At 49.5% G+C, this 21108-nt stretch overlaps 1 protein-coding gene and 1 pseudogene across 2 annotated transcripts; one reads left to right on the forward strand and one right to left on the reverse strand.

The window, feature by feature from the left end:
• The window catches only part of LOC144274052 (class I histocompatibility antigen, F10 alpha chain-like), a 34056-nt pseudogene extending 32502 nt beyond the window's left edge, over window positions 1-1554 (forward strand).
• A 327-nt stretch (window positions 1555-1881) lies between these two features.
• LOC144274365 (uncharacterized) lies at window positions 1882-16824 on the reverse strand. 2 transcript variants are annotated; one of them, XM_077833137.1, is made up of 4 exons: window positions 16592-16824; window positions 7180-7306; window positions 6458-6571; window positions 1882-6132 (listed from the first exon to the last, which is right to left on the reverse strand). In XM_077833137.1, exons 2-4 carry the CDS (start codon window positions 7304-7306, stop codon window positions 4190-4192), a joined length of 2184 nt encoding a protein of 727 aa, XP_077689263.1. In that variant the 5' UTR covers window positions 16592-16824; the 3' UTR covers window positions 1882-4189. The 2 variants fall into 2 exon arrangements, with proteins under 2 accessions (XP_077689263.1, XP_077689264.1); XM_077833138.1 differs by lacking the exon at window positions 16592-16824 and having other exon boundaries at window positions 1882-6167; window positions 7180-7190.
• Between the last annotated feature and the right edge of the window lie 4284 nt (window positions 16825-21108).

Here is a 21108-nt window from a genome sequence, read left to right on the forward strand (position 1 = left end):
GAGAATTTCACAAGCCAAAAACAAAAGAAAATCAAACGCATTTTCTAGCTCGATTACTTACAAACTCTATAGGAGTTGGATTGCTTGCTTCCTTGAGCTATCTCCAGCAGAGGCATCACACAGACAAAAAAGCCTTCTCTCCCTCAGATTTGAAAGTATCTTTTCCCCTTATTGTTTTTTTTTGGTCAGGTGCCAGCCAGGTTACTTAAGCTTTTTACCCCCTTACAGGTAAGGAGGAATTCTAGGCTACCCTTAGCTGTATGGTTATGACAGTCCTTCTCCTCATCTCCATGGCAGGGGGATCCCGGCTGGGAGGGGAAGGAAGAGGGGGGAACTTCAGCCAGGCAGAGGGAGCAGTTGGAGGAGTTTCTCTCTCTCCCTTCCCCCACCTGTGGCCCATCAGCTCAGCAGCCAGGGCTGCAGCAGGGAGGAGGGGCTGATCGGGGCTTCTGCTCCTTTGTCTGTGGTTTGCTTAGGCCAGGCAGAGCCAGAGGGTCACTGACCAGCTGATTCTCGGCTGCTGCTGGATCCTTATCTGAGTGATGGGCAGCTGGGTCCTTGGGAGCCAAATGCCCCTGATGTGTGTGGGAATGAGGAAATGGAGGCGTCTCTGATGTCCACTGTGGGGTTACTTTCATTTGGAGCATTTTCCACACTGAGAACATCTCAGAGGTTACTTCCCTGTGCAGATTTGCAGATGCCTGATACTCTGGGAGCAGCACGCTGAACTTGATCAATTAGGACAAACTGCAAAGAATGGGGCAGACAATCCCCCAAACTGGTGGATATTCCAATACTTAGATTCACCAAACCAGCAACAAAACACCTTCTATGCCTATCTTACTGGTTACCCAGAAGCCAAAACACAGTTCCCTGAAAGCACAGGTAGCCAATACTTTTTTTCAAGGTCAAAATTTCCTTGTCAAGCTATAGACAAAGTCCACACTCCAGAGAAAATAATAATAAAGAAACCACAACAGTAATGATAATAGAGAAATGAAAACATTTCAGGGTTCCATTCGAAAGCATCTGGTTGTCTAGATTTGGCCCATGTCTGCCTATTGACTACCCCTGCATTAAAGACACCCAGCCTTGGGCTCCCGCCCAGACAGCCCAGTTAAATATAATGCGGATTACTGAAAATCTTGTTCATCATCTAAAAAGTTCAGCCAACCCCAAACGATTGGATACATTACCCAAGAAGTTAAGGAATACTTTAGTTCTTACCCAAATACATGCTTACAGCCAATTCTTATTAACTAAAGTAACATTTATTAAAAGAAGTAAAGAGAAAGTCTTGATCATTATACACACAGACATGAATAGAGTCCTTAGGGCAGTTTCACTGCAGGGATGGTGCTTTAGAATTGAAGGGTCCTTTTTCGAATCATTTCATCAGGTTCTTGTCCAGATGTGGGCAAACCTTGGCCCGCGGGACCATCCTGCCAGGCCCCAAGCTCCCGGCCGGGGAAGTAGCCCCCTGTCCCTCTCCTGCTGCCCCCCTCCCTCACAGCAACAGCGCGCCCCGCGGGCAGCGAGCTCCTGCCGCTTTGAGCGCCATGGTAAGGGAGCAACGGTGGGGGCAACAGACGTTTGGGGGGGGGGGCGGTCAGGGGACAGGGAACAGTTGGATGGGGCAGAGGTTCTGGGGTGGGACGGTCAGGGGTCGAGGAATGGGGGGGTGGATAGGCGTGGGAGTCCCGGGGGGCCTGTCAGGGGGTGGGGGTGTGGATAGGAGTCGGGGCAGTCCCGAGACCGGGAGCGGGGGGGGGGGGATGGAGGTTGGATAGGGGGTGAGGTCCCGGGGGGGCCTGTCAAGGGGTGCGGTTGTGGATAGGGCTCAGGGGGTGAGTCAGGGGACAGGGGGGTTGCATAGGGGGTGGGGTCCGGGGGAGGGTGGTTTGGGGAAGGGGTCCTGGGACAGGGTGGTCAGGGGACAAGGAGCAGGGTGGGGTGGATAGGTCGGGAGTTCTGAGGCCGGCAGTCAGGGGGCAGGAAGTGGGAAGGGGCGGATGCCAGGCTGTTTGGGGGGCACAGCCTTCCCTACCCAGCCCTCGATACAGTTTGACACCGCAGACGAAAAAGTTTGCCCACCCTTGTTCTAGTCTAATGTCCAAATCAGGGCAGTCCAGATGGGACTGGAGATCTCAGTCTTCTGACTCAAGCTACCCCCAAATAAAGCTTAAGAAGATCTGAGAGAAAAGGATCAGGTCCCAAGAGTTTTTATACAGATTTTTACAGCCTCTCGATGGCACGCAGTCCTGGGGTGAAAAACAGGCTTTTGAAATAACCTTGAATTTCCTCAGCATCACCGGCAATTAACTACAGGGATTAACAGAAGGTGATTATCCATTAAGCAGTTCATGGACTGTTTACCACAGACTTTAGAGAGACATGCAGACAAGGACATTATTACACCTATCTTTTATCTAAATGTTAATATTTCCTTTTGATCTCCAAGTTAACAGAATACAGCCCTAGAGAGGAACTGTCTGATTACATTGTTAACCTCTAACAAGACATAGGTAAACACAGACTACTATGGTTACCATCTTCCAGTTCTTTAGGAATACAAGTTTAGATTTCAAAGCTCAAGCCTATAGAACATGCAATGGCCCTAAATACCATTTACACACTTAGGGTATGTCTACACTACGAAATTAGGTCGAATTTATAGAAGTTGTTTTTTTAGAAATCGGTTTTATATATTCGAGTGTGTGTGTCCCCACAGAAAATGCTCTAAGTGCATTAAGTGCAGTAACGCGGCGGAGTGCTTCCACAGTACCGAGGCTAGAGTCGACTTCCGGAGCGTTGCACTGTGGGTAGCTATCCCACAGTCCCCGCAGTCTCCGCTGTCCATTGGAATTCTGGGTTGAGATCCCAATGCCTGATGGGGCTAAAACATTGTCGCGGGTGGTTCTGGGTACATATCGTCAGGCCCCCGTTCCCTCCCTCCCTCCATGAAAGCGAGGACAGACAATCATTTCGCGCCTTTTTTCCTGAGTTACCTGTGCAGACGCCATACCACGGCAAGCATGGAGCCTGCTCAGCTCACTGTCACCGTATGTCTCCTGGGTGCTGGCAGACGCGGTACGGCATTGCTACACAGCAGCAGCAACCCATTGCCTTGTGGCAGCAGACGGTGCAATAAGACTGGTAGCCGTCCTCATCATGTCCGAGTTGCTCCTGGTCACCTCTGTGAGGTCGATCAGTAGCGCCTGGACAGACATGGGCGCAGGGACTAAATTTGGAGTGACTTGACCAGGTCATTCTCTTTAGTCCTGCAGTCAGTCCTATTGAACCATCTTATGGTGAGCAGGCAGGTGATACGGATTGCTAGCAGTCCTATTGCAGCATCTTCTGCTGGGTAGGCAAGAGATGAGGATGGCTAGCAGTCCTATTGTACCATCTTCTGCCGAGCAGCCATGAGATGTGGATGGCATGCAGTCCTTCTGCACCGTCTGCTGCCAGCCAAAGATGTAAAAGATAGATGGAGAGGATCAAAACAAGAAATAGACCAGATTTGTTTTGTACTCATTTGCAAACCCCGCCACCCGTCTAGGGGACTCATTCCTCTAGGTCACACTGCAGTCACTCACAGAGAAGGTGCAGCGAGGTAAATCTAGCCATGTATCAATCAGAGGCCAGACTAACCTCCTTGTTCCAATAAGAACAATAACTTAGGTGCACCATTTCTTATTGGAACCCTCCGTGAAGTCCTGCCTGAAATACACCTTGATGTAAAGCCACCCCCTTTGTCGATTTTAGCTCCCTGTAAGCCAACCCTGTAAGCCGTGTCGTCAGTCGCCCCTCCCTGCGTCAGAGCAACGGCAAACAATCGTGCATCTGAGTTGCGAGTGCGGTCCAGAGCAGTCACAATGGAGCACTCTGGGATAGCTCCCGGAGGCCAATACCGTCGAATTGTGTCCACAGTACCCCAAATTTGACCCGGCAAGGCCGATTTAAGCGCTAATCCACTTGTCAGGGGTGGAGTAAGGAAATCGATTTTAAGAGCCCTTTAAGTTGAAATAAAGGGCTTCATCGTGTGGACAGGTGCAGGTTTACATCGACTTAATGCTGCTAAATTCGACCTAAAGTCCTAGTGTAGACCAGGGCTTAGAAGCATGTCTCGAAAGGCTGAATCTAGATCAATTAACCTGCAAGTTGCTTCACCCTTTCTGGCCATGGGTCACAGAAGTTTAAATGCTGTGTGGATTCTTTCATGTTTAATGAGGTGTGATCTCCCATGGATTCTCCCATGTTTAATGAGGTGTGATCTCAGTGTGAAATTTTTCCCACAGTCCAAGCACTTATAGGGTCTCTCTCCCGTGTGGATTCTCTGATGTCTTATAAGGTCTGACCTCAACGTGAAACTTTTGCCACAGTCCAAGCACTTATGGGGTCTCTCTCCCGTGTGGATTCTCCGATGTTTAAAGAGGCCTGACCTCCATATGAAACTTTTCCCACAGTCTAAGCACTTATGGGGTCTCTCTCCCGTGTGGATTCTCTGATGTCTTATAAGGTCTGATCTCAGTGTGAAACTTTTCCCACAGTCCAAACACTTATGGGGTCTCTCTCCTGTGTGGATTCTCTGATGTTTAAAGAGGCCTGACCTCCATATGAAACTCTTCCCACAGTCTAAGCACTTATGGGGTCTCCCTCCTGTGTGGATTCTCCCATGTTTAACAAGGCCTGATTTATCCTTGAAACTTTTCCCACAGTCCAAGCACTTATGGGGTCTCTCTCCTGTGTGGGTTCTCTGATGTGTAACAAGGACTGATTTCTGTGTGAAACTTTTCCCACAGTTTAAGCACTTATGGGGTCTCTCGCCTGTGTGGATTCTCTGATGTCTTATAAGGTCTGACTTCCAAAGGAAACCATTTCCGCAGTAGAGGCATTTATAAGGTCTCTCTCCTGTGTGGGTTGCCTGATGTGAAAAAAGGGCAGATCTCTGTATGAAACTTTTCCCACAGTCCAAGCACTTATGGGGTTTCTCTCCTGTGTGGGTTCTCTGATGTGAAACAAGGGCAGATCTCCATGTGAAACTTTTCCCACAGTATAAACACTTATAGGGAACCTCTCCTGTGTGGATTGCCTGATGTGAAACAAGGGCAGATCTCTGTATGAAACTTTTCCCACAGTCCAAGCACTTATGGGGTCTTTCTCCTGTGTGGATTGCCTGATGTGAAACAAGGGAAGATCTCTGTATGAAACTTTTCCCACAGTCCAAGCACTTATGGGGTCTCTCTCCTGTGTGGATTCTCCCATGTTTAACAAGGCCTGATTTCTCTGTGAAACTTTTCCCACAGTCCAAGCACTTATGGGGTCTCTCTCCTGTGTGGATTCTCTGATGTGTAACAAGGCCTGTTTTGTGTGCAAAACTTTTCCCACAGTCTAAGCACTTATGGGGGCTCTCTCCTGTGTGGGTTCTCTGATGTGTAACAAGGCCTGTTTTCTGTGCGAAACTTTTCCCACAGTCTAAGCACTTATGGGGTCTCTCTCCTGTGTGGATTCTCTGATGTGTAACAAGGCCTGATTTCTGTGTGAAACTTTTCCCACAGTCTAAGCACTTATGGGGTCTCTCTCCTGTGTGGATTCTCCGATGTGTAACAAGGCCTGATTTCTGTGTGAAACTTTTCCCACAGTCTAAGCACTTATGGGGTCTCTCTCCTGTGTGGATTCTCCCATGTGTAACAAGGCCTGATTTCTGTGTGAAACTTTTCCCACAGTCTAAGCACATATGGGGTCTCTCTCCTGTGTGGGTTCTCTGATGTCTCATTAGTGCTGACTTTGAATAGAAAGTTTTCCAGCACTTGAGGCACTGAGAGGGTTTCTCGCCTGTGTGGCTTCTCCCATGGTTATTCAGGTCTGAGCAATTATTGAAGCTTTCGCCACGGTCCAAGCATTGAAGGGGTTCCTCTCCAGTGTGGATTGTCTGATGTGTCACAAGGTGTGAGCTCAGAATGAATCCTTTCCCATATTCGAGGCACTGATAGGGTTTCTCTTCATTGGGATTTCTCTGCTGGGCTGTGGGATCCTTGTGTCCTCCACCATCTATAATAGATTCATCAACTTCCCCAGGAACGTCCTCATGATTCCCATCCTCACTCTCACTCACTCTCTTAGCACCTGCTGGGAGAGAGACAATCCAGACAGGAGTCATCGTGCTGGGGAGAAAGAGGAATAGCACAGAGGGAAAACCCAACACATTAAAGTTGTGAAGAATCAGCAATTGGATTTTGACTCCACATTCCACCCAAACACTCACAGGGAAGGAAAGTTGGGAAGGAAGCTTCAGCAGCTAACAGGGTGGGTGGAATGGCGTGAGCGATATCTGCTGACTACAACCCTGCCCTGGCTGAGATGAGGAAGAACAGAGGGCGCTTACTCACACCACACATTTGGGATTCTCAACTTTTTCCTTCATTCACCACATGGTTTCTGTGTCAGTCCTCACCTGTGTGGGTGCCTCTCGGGATCTCTTTTTCCTCACAGGCCTGGAGATCCGGGACCCACAACTCTTCCCCTCGTTCCATCTGGGCGATCAGCTCAGGTTTGGGAATGGGAAACCCTGCGCAGGGGATGAAATCAGACCAGATCAGGGTGAATGGAGGATTGAGAGAGAGTCTGTCACAAAGGGCATTCCATGTCCCAGTGCTGTGTTGGGGGAACGTGGAATCCAAGGGGACAGGAACATGGTCACTGAGCCCCCTTGGGAGAGGCAGACATCTGGGGAGGTGAGGGGAATTGTCACGCCCTCACTAGGAGTTTGCAGAATCTGTGCATTCTGCGGGCCTTGCTGACAAACACACAGCTCTAGAGTTAAACCCCTGCCTCCTTCTAAACCTGCAGAACCCAGAGCCCTCCCCATGGCGAGAGCTAGACCCACGGAGGGAGGAAAACAGAGATGCTGTGTGTGAATGAGAAATAATAGACAGGACAATTCATGAGTTCTGCCCCACTGAAAGCTGGGGGTGGGTGGGAATGGTTTCGCATGTCCATTAGGTTTTGACACTGCGGTCCCATTGGAGAGGGTACAGAGATGCAAGTCTCTCTCGCCGCAGCTGTGGACTATGGGACAAATTCTCCTCCAATCTAACTGACCAGGGAAGAACGTAACCAGAGTCAGAAATGCAGGCCCTACATTTTCTAATAACCGAGGGAACGGGAATCGCTTACCCAGCGAGGTCACCGTCTCGTAGTTCTCCTGCATGACGTCCCTGTAGAGGGCTCTCTGAGCGGGGTCCAGCAGAGCCCCCTGCCCCTGGGTGAAATACACAGCCACCTCCTCGAAGGTCACCGGCATCTGGAACAACAAGAGTCCCCCACTCAGCACCTGCTGCTCCAGCCACAATCCCACTAGTCACGGGAAAGGAAGAAAAAAAAGCTCTGCGAGGGCCAGAGGAGCAGAATCCCTCTCCCACCCTGCAGCAGCCATGTGGCTTCACTGGATGAGCAGAAAGTGAGAGCTCCTTGTCCCCCCAGCACACAGAGCAGGGCAGGGTCTTCTCATTTCCCACTCGCCTGCCAGCCACAGGCAGATACGGGAAGCAGAGCTCTGAGCCGGGGACAGGGACAGGAATCCCAACAGCTTCCCTTCGTATTTCACAGCAGCCTCTGGCCAGTGGGGTCAGGCTCCAGCACTGGGAGTCTGGAAAATGTTCCAAGCCCTGTTTCCTGTTTCATAAATGAGGAAAGTTCCCCTGCTGCCAATGGGCCTATTCAGAAAAGCAGCAGGTGTGAGGATGGAGAGATGCAGGCCTGGCTGTAAAGGCCGATACGCTAAGAATTTAGGTGTATTCTTATCACTTGGCTAGTTCAAGCAGTATAAAAGAAAGAATCAAAACCACTGTCTGCGGGTGGAAGGGCCTTCTCTTACTGTGACAGTCTGAGGCCCTGTGCTTAGGCTAAGGCCTTTGGCTAAGCAGCAGAGGCAGCCATAAGCCGGGAAGCGACCGGTCACCTCCTCACATTCCAACCTCCTCACATTGAAATAAGGTGCTATTGGGCTGTTAGGAATACAGTCCTCTCCTGATAATGCCCATCGCCTCCAGAGAAAGGGAAGTGCCTAGAAAATGTAAAAGGAAACTTAGTTTGATAGCATCCTGTCTGGCAAGAACCCACTTATCAATAGCTGGGATGGGAAATCCTCACTTCTCTATTGTTTTGTCATTATAGTTCGCACTTTGCTATTGTTTATTTGCATGGTCTCTATCTGGTTCTGTGATTGTTTCTGTCTGCTGTATAATTAATTTTGCTGGGTGTAAACTAAGGTGGTGCGATATAATTGGTTACATAATCATGTCACAATATGTTAGGATTGGTTAGTTAAATTTCAGGAAAATGATTGGTTAAGGTATAGCTAAGCAGAACTCAAGTTTTACTATCTAGTCTGCAGTCCATCAGGAAGTGAGTGTGGGAGGGTGGGGAAATGGGAACAGGGAATGGGGGTGGGGAAATTGGAATCATGTTTTGCTAAGGGGGGAAATGGGAACAGGGAATGGGGGTGGGGAAATTGGAATCATGTTTGGCTAAGGGCAGGAATGGGAACAGGGACACAGGTAAGGCTCTGTGGTGTCAGAGCTGGGAAGGGGGATACTAAGGAAGGAAACTGGAATCATGCTTGCTGGAAGTTCACCCCAATAAACATTGAATTGTTTGCACCGTTGGACTTCGGGTATTGTTGCTCTCTGTTCATGCGAGAAGGACCAGGGAAGTAAGTGGGTGAAGGAATAAGCCCTCTAACAGCAGGCTTATCACACCCTGTTTCCTCCCTGCCTCTCCCTTCCACCCCCTCCTCCCAGCAGCTCCCTTAAAATCCCCTACCTGAGCTGGCTCCATCACAGCCATTTCCCTTCCCTTTCTCCTGGAAGATGGGTTGATCTGGAGCGAAATCTGGATGTGATTTCTCAGCCTGTTGGGGTGAGAGGGGCGATGGGGGAGGTTTCAGAAGGGGCTTGAGTCCATTTCACACCCTGATTTTCCCCCAGGCTCTTTCCCTTGAGTCAGATGCTCGGGACTTTGCCATGCTGGGAAGAAACCCAGTTAGGTTATTACCACCCAGGCCAGCCCCCTCCCAGCAGAACTGAACCCACCGGGACACTTTGAAACTCTCCCTGTAACAGTGTCTCTGAGCCAAATGCTGGAAAAAGAGCAGAATCAGAGAAGCCACTTTTGGGGATTCCCTCTGACACTGTCCCCAAAGGCAGCGCATGTCCCTCCACTCTACAAGCAACGCAGTGATTCCAGGTAGTCAGCAACTGGCTTTTCCTCTCTCAGCTTCTCTCCTTGTGCCTAGGAGAGTCAGTCTGCCCGGGATAATGCAGGGAATGGATCTGGGTAGGTCTGGGAACTTCTCTTCCTGCTGCTCCTTCCAGTCTCTCCACTCTCCCTTTTTATCATCTTCCCTCTCCCTGGAGAACTGGTGACTGCTCCATTGACGTGGGCCTTTGCTCTCCTTAGGGAGATCAGCCACTGACACTGCTAACAGGGGTTTGAACCCTAGCAGTATCCATGAGGACAGCAGCTCTGGGACTCACAGACACACGGGGAGCCCCTCCCTCCTGTACTTCAAACTCGCCAGCAGGTCCCTGAAAGGGGCCCTTTGTGCAGAGTCACTTTCCTGCCATGTGGAGGAGCAGAAACTGCTCCCTGTAGGAATTTGCTACTTAAGGTGCACTGAGCATGCTGACGTGAACTGAGCACGCTCAATAACATCTGCTGAAGTCACTGCCCTTCACCCTGCCCTTATTACCCATAAGATTCTGCAGACTTTTACAGGGGTTAAAAAGGAGGAAAGGGGGCAAATCAGAGGAGGGAGGGGTTGGTCAGATTCTGAGCAGGGGGCAAAAATTCATTGGTCGGGGGGTCAAGCAGCTGGAAGCAGGGTTAGGATAGGGGCTGAAGGGCAAAATCAGAGATGGGGGGGAAGCAGCTGGGGTTAAGCCCAGGGGTGAGGCGCTGCCAGAAGGTAACAGAGGGTAAAACCCTGGCAGGGGCAGACAGGGTAAGAGTTACCCCGGTGGACTGAGACACCAGTGTTTCCAAAAATAGGGTGTGTGTGGGTGGGAGAGGGTCTTTTTTATTTCTCCTCTCACAGACAGCTCCTGTCAGCATGGGCTTCCCAGGGCTGGGTTCTTAAAGGCATCCCAGTGACTAGCCACTGGAGCTCCTCTCTGTCTGATGTAACCTACTAAGGTGCTGCAGGAGACTTAATTCAGTGAAACAGGGACTTCCCTCCCCCGCCCGCCCCATCCTTTCCCCGCCCCGCAGTGATCAACCAGTTACCCGCAGTGTTGCCAATTTAGTCATTGGTTGGAAATTGGAATAGAAATTGAAACATTAATGCACACTTTAAAATACACATACAGTGTATGATCAAATACTTGTACCTGAAAGTATAATAGGTTTGAAAAGTCTGAACAAAGACTGGCTTCCTCACACAGCCGTTGTTTTTTCTGACAACGTCGGCACATTGGTTTTGGCAATGTTGGCCAACCTTATAATTTAAAATGATGATTTGTAAGCAAGGTGTGAATGAGCTCTTCCCTGACAGCTCAAGATGAGCGAGGGGTAGGGGGAAGGCTTCAGGACCAGACTGTATTTACATGAACTCACCTACTCTGCCAAGGTATCCAGCAGACAGAGCTGCGGTGCCCAAGTGATCAATTTTGGCTGGTGTCGGGAGTTTCTGTACTAAACATTTTTATTATATTATAATTAATTTTTGCATAAGAACATAAGAACGGCCAGACTGGGTCAGACCAAGGGTCCATCTAGCCCAGTACTCGGTCTTCTGACAGTGGCCAAGGCCAGAGGGTTCAAAGGGAATGAACAGAACAGGCAATTATTGAGTGACCATCCCCTGCCATCCACTCCCAGTTTCTGGAAAACAAGAGGCTCTCAGAGCATGGGGTTGCATCCCTGCCCATCCTGGCTAATAGCCATTGATGGACACATCCTCCATGAACTGATCTCGGTCTCTTTTGAATCCTGTTCTAGTTTTGGCCTTCACAACCTCTTCCCCCCCCCGGAAAACAGTTCCAGAGGTTGACTGTGCGTTGTGTGAAGAAGTCCTTCCTTTTGTTTGTTTTAAACCTGCTGCCTATTAATGTCATTGGTGACCCCTTGTTCTTGGTTACATGAGGGAGCTTATTCACTTTCTCCACACCAGTCAAGATTTTATAGACCTCTATCATATTCCCTCTTAGTCCTCTCTTTTTCAGGCTGAAAAGTCCCAGTCTTTTTAATCTCTCCTCCTATGGAAGCTGTTCCATACCTCTCATCATTTTAGTTACCTTCTCTGTACCTTTGCACACAGTATTCAAGATGTGAGCGTTCCACGGATTTATAAAGTAAAAGTGGAGTAACTTGGTTTGCCTGACCAGCAAAGCCAATGCTGATAAACTATGTGAAAAGGCTGCAAAACACCAATCCTCTGGACTGCATCGACATGCAGAAAGCCTCATAAGCCAGTCATTGCCAAAGCTAATTTGAGAAGAATTTAGTGAGGTGTTAAGAATGCTGGAGACACACCACGGTTTATGTGAACAAACATGGCTGTCACATCACGCTTTCTCTTTAAGCAAGAGTTACCACATGCTACAAACTGGGGGCCAATGTTAAGTGCACTGTCCAGCTGACAAGTACAGTACATTGACTTGATTCTTACATCTCTACAACAACTTTTGGATTCTATCAACCTCTACGTTGCTTTTACAGATGCCTGTCTTACAAAACACCGACAGTTGAGTGGAGTGAGGCACTCCCAGCAACGGGGCTGCCATATGATCAGGACAGAATAGAGAATATGAACACAGAGTGGAATATCACATGATGAACAAATGAAGATTTGATTTCAACTTCTTCATCATCATCATCTCTAATGGTTCAACTCAATTTTTGTGCTGTGTTTCCTGGGATGAAAGAAGTAGGAATTCACCTCTTCCTACTCTCAGTCACAAGAGCTACAGCTGAGTGTTCTTGTTCCTCATTGAATAGAATCATAGAATATCAGGGTTGGAAGGGACCTCAGGAGATCTTCTAGTCCAACCCCCTGCTCAAAGCAGGACCAATCCCCAACTAAATCATCCCAGCCAGGGCTTTGTCAAGCCTGACTTTCAAAATATCTAAGGAAGAAGATTCCACCACCTCCCTAGGTAACGCATTCCAGTGTTTCACCACCCTCCTAGTGAAAAATTTTTTCCTAATATCCAACCTAAACCTGGCTCTCTCTATAGCTCCGCAGATGCACCTCAATCCTCCGTTCAGAACCTCTCACTAGTCCAGTCCTGACATATATCCCATCCCAAAATCTAATCAATGCACCTCAGTTTTGACCTACTGGATTCCCTGCTATTCCAGTCAATGAAAAAACACTCCTATTCCCCCAACTGCATGCACCCTTGTGCTGTTCTGTATTTATGCCTCAAATTTCCAGGCTTCTCTGTGACACACATCATTGCCAATGCACCTCAATTTCAACCCATAAACACTTTCATTTTACATATTAGTAAGAATTTTGAGGAGTATTTTGCCACTTACAGGACCTTCTCTTTAATGTGTTCACCTTTTATAAAGGTTAAGTCAGACTGAATTCTGATGGTCTTTTCCTTCTTTGGAACAATAAACCCTCTGTCTCTGCCCAAGACAGTGCTGATATGTCATTAATCTTTTCTGAGCTCATGAGCAGTGGATATTCCCTCACATTTTCAAACCTCCTGTGAATCATTACTTAAGTGGCAATTATTGACCTCTTAATTTAATAGGGAGTACATTGTTATGTAATTACAGAGCAAATAAATATGTCATTATTTCTGCATTCTAAACTAAAGGGAGGTTACAACATTGTAATTACACGTAAGAGTTCCATTGTGTGCAATTACCCTGTAATCTGCACCACAATATCATTACTCAAAAAAGGCAAGCAGGATGACAGTGGTAACTATAGTCCAGTTAGCCTGACATCAATCCCAGGCAAAATAATGAAAAAGCTGATATAGGATCCAATTAATAAAGAATTAAAGGATAGGAATATAATTAATATGAGTCAGCATGGTTTTATGGAAAATAGGTCTTGGCAAACAAACCTGATTTCATTCTTTGAGAAGATTACAAGTTGGTTGATAAAGGTAATTGCAAAGCTGTAATATACTTAGACTTTTGTAAGGTGTTTGATTTAGGACAGCTTGACATTCTGATTAAAAAATTGTAATATACAATATCAATAAAGCACCACATTAAATGGATTACTGACTGGCTGACAGATCCCAAAAAGTAGTCAATGATGGTGAATCATCATTAAATAGGCAGAATCATCATAGAACTGGGGTGTTTCGTGTGGGGTTCTGCAGCCATCAGTACTAGACCCAATGCTATTCAACATTCTCATTAATGATCTGGGTGTAGATCTGAAATTACTACTGACAAAATTTGCAATGACACAAAGATTTGTGGAACTGCAAATAATGGTGTGGACAGGGCAGTCATACAAAGTGCTCTGGATCACTTTGTAAACTAGACCGATTCAAACCAAATGTGTTTTAATACAGCCAAATGCAAAGTCATACATCTAGGACCAAGGAGTGCAGGCCACACTTAGAGAATGGGGGACCGAATAGAATTGTGTGTTCTGAAAGAAGTCATCTTCTGCCTGATCATGAGCATATCTTGAAGGAAGGAAGTATCTGACACATGAGAAGCCTCCAAAAATGAATGCCCTGCATTCGAGAAGTTCATTAACAGAGTTTGCACAGTAGGCTTGTATAGCAAACTTTAATTTGTGTGAGGATTTAAAAATGAGCTAAACCTAATAAAATGGTTGTGAAACATTTTTCAGTTTTTACTATGGTGCCATACAGCCCACCTTCACCCTAACAATCTCACCGGTCATCGGTCTTCCCCCCTCCCTCCAGAGGAGGAGAAGGTGATACATCTTCGAGCAATGGTGGTAGGCGAGGTGATTGTGCTGGTGGACGTCAGGGGAAGCCCTGGGGCCACCAGGAGCACTGGGGAGTGAGGGTTGCCCTCACCAGTACAGAAGAGGTGTAGCAGCATACACTCCACACAGTGCATGGCTCCTCTGGGCTGCTCAGGACAGCTGGCAGTGCCTTCTGCCCCACCCATTTGCCATCAGGGTATTTCGGCAGCAGCAACATTGCGGCTTCCACATGCATGGGCACATTTGGGGAGGGAAAGGACTTCTTGGCCCCCTTCTCACCTCCACCACCACTAATGGCTCTGTGTGACGGCAGCCATATTTTGACCCCGTAACAAATAGATAGGAATTGTTTCTGCCAGGAAAAATGTCAGGGGAGCATAGATTGTCCTCAGTAAGGGAAACAGGAAATCCAACACACTTCTCTCTCCTTTCTACCCAACCCCCAGAGACTAAAATACACCTGCACAAAGACAAACCCATCTGGCTCATCTTTACCCTACGGATTTCAAAATCTCTGTCTGAACAAGCCCTTTCATCGCCAGTGAGACATTACCCCAGGAGCTGGCTGGAATCTACCCTCCCTTGGATCAGAACCTTTCTCAGTCAAGGCACCAGGACAAGGGCATTGCTGCCTGGGCCTGCCTGCTGAGCTGATGAACGGTAACGGTCAGAGATCACACCAGCCCAGAGTTTAAATTATCCTCCATGTGTCCCACGTCCCACCAAAGGTTACTTGCACGGAAATATCAATATCAGGATGCTACATTGTTAGCACAGTAAGTGATGCTGCACAACAAGTGATGTTTAAATGACCTCACTATTTTTGATACATCTGTACACCAGGCAGGGTCGTTTGGAAGCTGACGACTTTATGCTTCCATCCCTTGCCACTGTCAAGTTTTACCAAATTACGACAAGTCAGCCCATAAGAAGAATGTTCTTAGGTATGAGTAACTGCTACTGTTAACAATTTGCTACCTCTGTCCCAGAAGACAGGAAAGGTGAGTAGTAGCAGATTTCTACAGATAGCAGTTTCTCACACTATAGGGTGTGAGAAACTGTTATCTGTAGAAATTAGCTAAGTCAGCTAGCAGTTTTTAGCAAAGTAGGACTTGTCTGCTACATGTAGCAAATTCCTACAGGGAGCAGTTTCTCATACTACACCTACCCCAGCACTTTGCCCCAGGTCTCTCCCCTCACCTGCAGGTCTCTCCCCTCACCTGCAGGCTCCGGCTCAGGGGCTGGTGTCAGCAGAGCCTGGAGCTGCCCCGGGGCTGGTTCCAGGCACCAGAGAAAGTCCCCACCCGAGATGGGCACTGAGGGGGCTTTAACAAAGGTCGCTCCTCTGCTGGATAAGCAGCAGCTTCTCAATTTGGGTTCCCAGGTCAAAATGCAGGAGGCAGCTTCTGATCCAGGCAGCTCAACTCCAGAGCTGTATCCTGAGCAGAGAGACACACACCAGCCTCCTCCTCCGGCTTAGCAATAGCCGGAGTCTTCTGGTGGCAACACCTGATGAATGAGTTTCCCTGGACTCCCCCTGCACCAGGGCCGGCTCTAGTTTTTTTTGTCACCCCAAAGGGGAGGGGAAAAAAAAAAAGGAGTGCCATCCCTTCAGAAGTGCCGCCCCGCCCCGGACCATGGCCCCTTGAGAAGTGCGGCCCCAAGCACATGCTTGGTTGGCTGGTGCCTAGAGCCGGCCCTGCCTGCACCGCCCTGGGACAGGCAGGCAGAGACTGATCTCACTGGCCCTCTGCACTCACCCCCTGCCAGAGCCAGCAGTGACTCCGGTCTGACTCTGGTGTGGCCGAGATCTGAATCCTGCATGGAAATCAGACCAGGGCCCTGGGCAGCCCCGAACGCCCAGGAGACAGGCCCCAGAATCATGATTCGCTCTTGAAAAAAAAACAACTGAATAATACCTTGGGAGCACCGTGTGTGAGGGGAGGAGGGGGGGTTGCCTGTGGATATTTGCTGTGTAGTTTCTGAGCGGTGAGGGGTTAGATCCCTGCCCAGCCACCCCCCAATGCTTCTGTGACCAGCTCAGGAAATAAACTCCCACCCACCGGCTGCTGGAAGGGGCAGCCCCGCCCCCTCTCCTACTCCATGGGGCGGGGAGCTGCCTTGTGTCCCTCCCCACCCCCTCCTTGCTCTCTGGCTCTTCCTTCTCCCCCCAGCCAGTCTCCCCTTGCTCTCACATTCTCCCTCCAGCCTCCCCGCCCCACATCCCGCCTTTCCCTCGCAGTGACCCCCCCATCTTCTCCCTAGTCCAGCCTCGTTCCCCTCAGCCCCATAATTCCCCCCCACACCCTGATTCCCTGCAACAGCCCATCCCCCCTTCAGTGCAACCACTGCCCCCATCTCCTCCTGCCCCTGGATCGCCTTTAACCCGCCTCCTGCCCCGCACACACCCCTGTCCCCCCTTCAGTGCCCCTTTCCTGCACCCCACACAGCCCCTCTCCAGACCCCTCCCGGCTGCCCCCACGTGTTGCCCCAGCGCGGCCCGGCCGGGCTCCCCCCGCCCCGCGCACCGAGAGCTGGCGGCAGCTTTCCCGGCCCGGGGCAGGGAATCGCAGCCGGCTCCGCGGGGAGCAGCCCGGGGCCAAACCCGCCCCCTGCAGCCCGGGGGTGCCGGGGGGGGCGGGTCTCTCTTACCTTCCCTCCGAGCGGGGCCCCCGGGGCAGGGGCCGGGGCCGGGCCGGGAAGGGGCCCTGGCCGGGCTGGGGGCTCTGCCCTGGAGGAGGCTCCCGGGGAGCAGCGGGCAGGGCCCGGCTGGAGGTTCCCCTCTCCCGGCTGCAGCCCGGGCTCCGGGCTCCCAGCACCAGCCGCCGGGGCGCGGGGATCTCGCCGGGAGCCTGGGAGCCGGAGTCCCCGCAGCGGCTGCGAGTCACTTCCTGCGGCCGGGCCTGAGCCCCGCGATCCTCCCCCCAGAGCCGCCCCCCAGCCGCTCCTGGGTCCTAGCGATCAACCCACCGATCTGCAGCGCTCTGTCCCAGACCCTGCCCCCTGGGGGCCCACCTGCCCTGGGCACGGGCAGCTTCTCCCAGCGCTAGGTAGGCCTCCTCCCTCGAAGCCACAGGATCACTGGGGGGACAGAAAGGAGACGAGCAGATCCCGGGGCGGGGGGAGAAGGGGGGTTTCTAGGGAGACTCCAGGTTGTTCCAGAGGATCCAGCGGTGACGGGAGCTGGGGACACTCTGTGTGTGATCCGCTCTGGTAACCGACTGGCACAGGGAGCAGATGGTCAGAGCTGGTCTCTTCTCTCCACACCAGGCTCACTGGCGACCAACCCTGGGCTCCCAGCTCTGCTCCCCTCGCTTGGGTCATGGAGCTGTCAGAGCTTTGCCCCTGGGTTCCTCTGGTTACCTGTAGGTCCAGATGAACGCACCCCTGGGCTCTATTTAAACCCCTCTCGTGTCTGCCCCCTCTCAGGGATCCCCTCTGCCCATGTCCTGGCTGGCTCCCCATGTGGGCACTGACTGCAGCTCCCCATCGGGCACCTGGATGTCGGCAGCGAAGCTCCTGTTGCTCTGGGTCAGGGACTGCTGCTCTGCCCGCTCAGGCTTGTCACCTGTTTCCCCCTCATTGTTTTCCGATTGTCACCAAAACCTCTCCAACGCATCATCAAGGATCTACAACCTATCCTGAAAGACGACCCATCATTCTCACAAATCTTGGGAGACAGGCCAGTCCTTGCCTACAGACAGCCCCCCAACCTGAAGCAGATACTCACCAGCAACCACACACCACACAAAAGAACCACTAACCCAGGAACTTATCCTTGCAACAAAGCCCATTGCCAACTGTGCCCACATATCTATTCAGGGGACACCATCACAGGGCCTAATCACATCAGCCACACTATCAGAGGCTCGTTCACCTGCACATCCACCAATGTGATATATGCCATCATGTGCCAGCAATGCCCCTCTGCCATGTACATTGGTCAAACTGGACAGTCTCTACGTAAAAGAATAAATGGACACAAATCAGATGTCAAGAATTATAACATTCATAAACCAGTCGGAGAACACTTCAATCTCTCTGGTCACTCGATCTCAGACCTAAAGGTCGCAATATTAAAACAAAAAGACTTCAAAAACAGACTCCAACGAGAGACTGCTGAATTGAAATTAATTTGCAAACTGGATACAATTAACGTAGGCTTGAATAGAGACTGGGAATGGATGGGTCATTACACGAAGTAAAACTATTTCCCCATGTTTATTTCCTCCCCTCCACCCCCCACTGCTCCTCGGACGTTCCTGTTAACTGCTGGAAATGGCCCACCTTGATTATCACTACAAAAGGTTTTCTCCCCCCCGCCCCGACCCCCGCTCTCTTGCTGGTAATAGCTCATCTTAAGTGATCACTCTCCTTACAGCGTGTAAGATAACACCCATTTTTTCATGTTCTGTGTGTATATAAATCTCCTCACTGTATTTTCCACAGTATGCATCCGATGAAGTGAGCTGTAGCTCACGAAAGCTTATGCTCAAATAAATTGGTTAGTCTCTAAGGTGCCACTAGCACTCCTCTTCTTTTTGCAAAATCTTCCGCCTTCTCCTAATGGCCACCTAGAAATTCCCCTGAAATGTTGGAATTGATCCGATGCAGCCATCGAAACAGACCAGTGCCACCGAGTTAAGTGCTAGGCCAAAAAAGAAATCAAGATATTCGATAGCACTCTTAGGTCATGGCTACAGATGCAGCCGCGCCCCAGTTAGCTCTCTAGTGCAGGGGTTCTCACAACAAATGTTTTGGTGGCCTCACAGCATGGCCACCAACTACCACTGGTGGCCACTCTGACAATTTGGTCTAAAATACTTAATTAACTTTAGGAATAAATGAATCTGCCCTTATCCATGCCCAATCATTGCAATTTATTGATGTAGGGTTTTTTTCATACTCAATAATAAAAATAATGTACAGTTGCCTCTATTCTTTACTAGACCTACACCGAATAGAAACACAAGTAAGGTGCTTTGCATGTTCTTGTCTTTGTTTAATTGTTGTTTCTTTTGCTTTTTTGGTTGCTTTTTTTTTTTTTTGCTCGCGAGTAAGTCTGCTGCTGTGAAAAGTGATGTTTGTACGTTTGTTAATATCACGTCTCACAGCAGGAGACTTGCTAGCGAGCTGGGAGGCAGCGAAAAGTGATTCACAAACATACAAATATCACTTTGCACAGCAGCCTTCCTCAGACCCAGCAAGCTGGGGGACAAATTAAGCCCTGGATGGGAGGTGGTCAGGGTGCAGGGCTGGTCTGACCATGAGGGGAACTGAGGCGGCCGCCTCAGGTGCCAGACTGTGGGGAGGCACCACTAGACCCAGAGTGTAGAAAACTGTGTCTGCTGCTGGTGCATCTGTATTCTCTGCTCGAGATGCCCAGAGATGGGGGAGTGCTGTGCTGGAGGAAGGAGGGCACAAGAGACATAACAGGCAGGCAGGAGAAAAGGTGAGAGGGAATAGCAGAAAGCAGCAGGAGCTGCAGGGAGAAAGAGGAGAAGGAGCCTCTTATGTACCTCTCTAGCACCCCCAGGAGCCTGGCCTGATTAACCCCAGCTTCTCAGGCAGCTTCCTGTTTCCTGCTGCTTCCCTGAACCCACCTGGGGAGAACAGGCAGTCAACTGAAGCAGTAGGAGCCAGTTAGGCCCTTAAGACGCTGATATCTTCCCTCACTCAGGCCCTGCTACCAGCCTGCTTATTTGTCCCCTTCAACTGAGTGTTGAAGGCCACTATAGCTGGCACAGAACAGCAGTCATGAGTGAAAGAAGAAAACGCCCCCTCTGGGGCAGCACTCAGAAAAAGAAAGAAAGTGAAGGAAGCTTTTCTATCTAAGCAGGAAGGAGCTCTCCTGAGATACACAGACACAAATGTTCACGGTGAGCCTTCCGGCCCCAGTGAGGATGTGAGTGGTGAGGAGATGCCTGATCTTCCAGTTAGTCGGAGTGCAGGTGACCTGGCAGCTACTGCAGCATCCCTATCTCCATCTCAAATGGATGTAACCATGCACATTCCTGAAGAAAAGTGTAGATCAGAGAAGAGTGTGGTGGAGGCACAAGAAACAGCTGCTCCTGAGTTTAGTTCCTTAAGTCTAGATCATCCAGGATTGTGGACCCACCTGAGCAGTAACCCGAGGGACTTCCTTGTACTGCATTGGCCTCAACAAGTGAAAAACTTCATGTTCCCCAAAGACAATGAAAAGAGAAGTTTCCATCCAACACTTTAATTTAATTAATTACAGAGCAATAAATTACTGGTGTGAAATCCCCAATGGTGACAAAGTGGAGAGGCCATGGCTTATGTACTCAAAAACCCAGAATGCTGCATACTGGTTTTGTTGCAAACTCTTCCCGTCTAATGTTCCAGCCACATTGGGTTCTGCAGAAACAAAGGACTGGAAAAATCTGGCTAGAAATCTGGCATGCCATGAGAAGGCAGCAAATCACCAGAGAGCATTCCATAGGTGGAAAGAGCATGAGATGAGACTAAGGTTAAAGGCCACCATAGATGATCAGCATCAAGAGAAGATTGCATCAGAGTCTCTTTACTGGCAAAATGTTGTGAAAAGGCTCATTGCCATTGTGAGAATGCTTGCTACCCAAAACCTAGCACTGCGTGGCACTTCAGATCAGCTGTATGTGCCAAACAATGGAAATTAACCTTAACTGACCTTAAAATTGTGGAGCTGATGGCTGAGTTTGATGCTGTATTCCAGGAGCAGCTAAGAAGAGTCACCACCCAAGAAACGTGTACACACCACTACCTTGGAAAAACAATTCAACATGAGATCATACAATTACTGGCAAGAAAAGTCAAACAGAAGATGGTGGCAGATCTGAAGTCAGCAAGATATTACTCTGTTATTCTGGACTGCACACCTGACATCAGCCATACAGAACAAATGACTTTAATGGTGCGTTTTGTAACAACAACAGAACCTAGTGAAAATGTCCCTGCAATGGTGACTGTCAGAGAGCATTTTCTAGAATTTATTGACATTGATGATACCACAAGAGCTGGTATGACAGATGTGCTTCTTAAAAAGCTGGAAGATACGGGAATTGTGATAGCTGACATGAGAGGTCAGGGCTACGATAATGGTGCCAACATGAGAGGAAAGAACAGAGCAGTTCAGACACGGATCCGAGAGTTAAACCCTCGAGCTTTTT

Source organism: Eretmochelys imbricata, chromosome 14 (assembly GCF_965152235.1).
Source record: "Eretmochelys imbricata isolate rEreImb1 chromosome 14, rEreImb1.hap1, whole genome shotgun sequence".
In the NCBI taxonomy this organism is placed as follows: Eukaryota; Metazoa; Chordata; order Testudines; family Cheloniidae; genus Eretmochelys; species Eretmochelys imbricata.

Bases quoted from the DNA above. Each gene is read 5' to 3' on its own strand.
- LOC144274365 (XM_077833137.1), bottom strand. From the start codon at position 7,306: ATGCCGGTGACCTTCGAGGAGGTGGCTGTGTATTTCACCCAGGGGCAG. The intron at 6,572-7,179 runs GTAAGCGATTCC...TCCCCTGCGCAG, and splicing joins CGAGACGGTGACCTCGCTGG to GGTTTCCCATTCCCAAACCT. The intron at 6,133-6,457 runs GTGAGGACTGAC...TCTCTCTCCCAG, and splicing joins CCCGAGAGGCACCCACACAG to CAGGTGCTAAGAGAGTGAGT.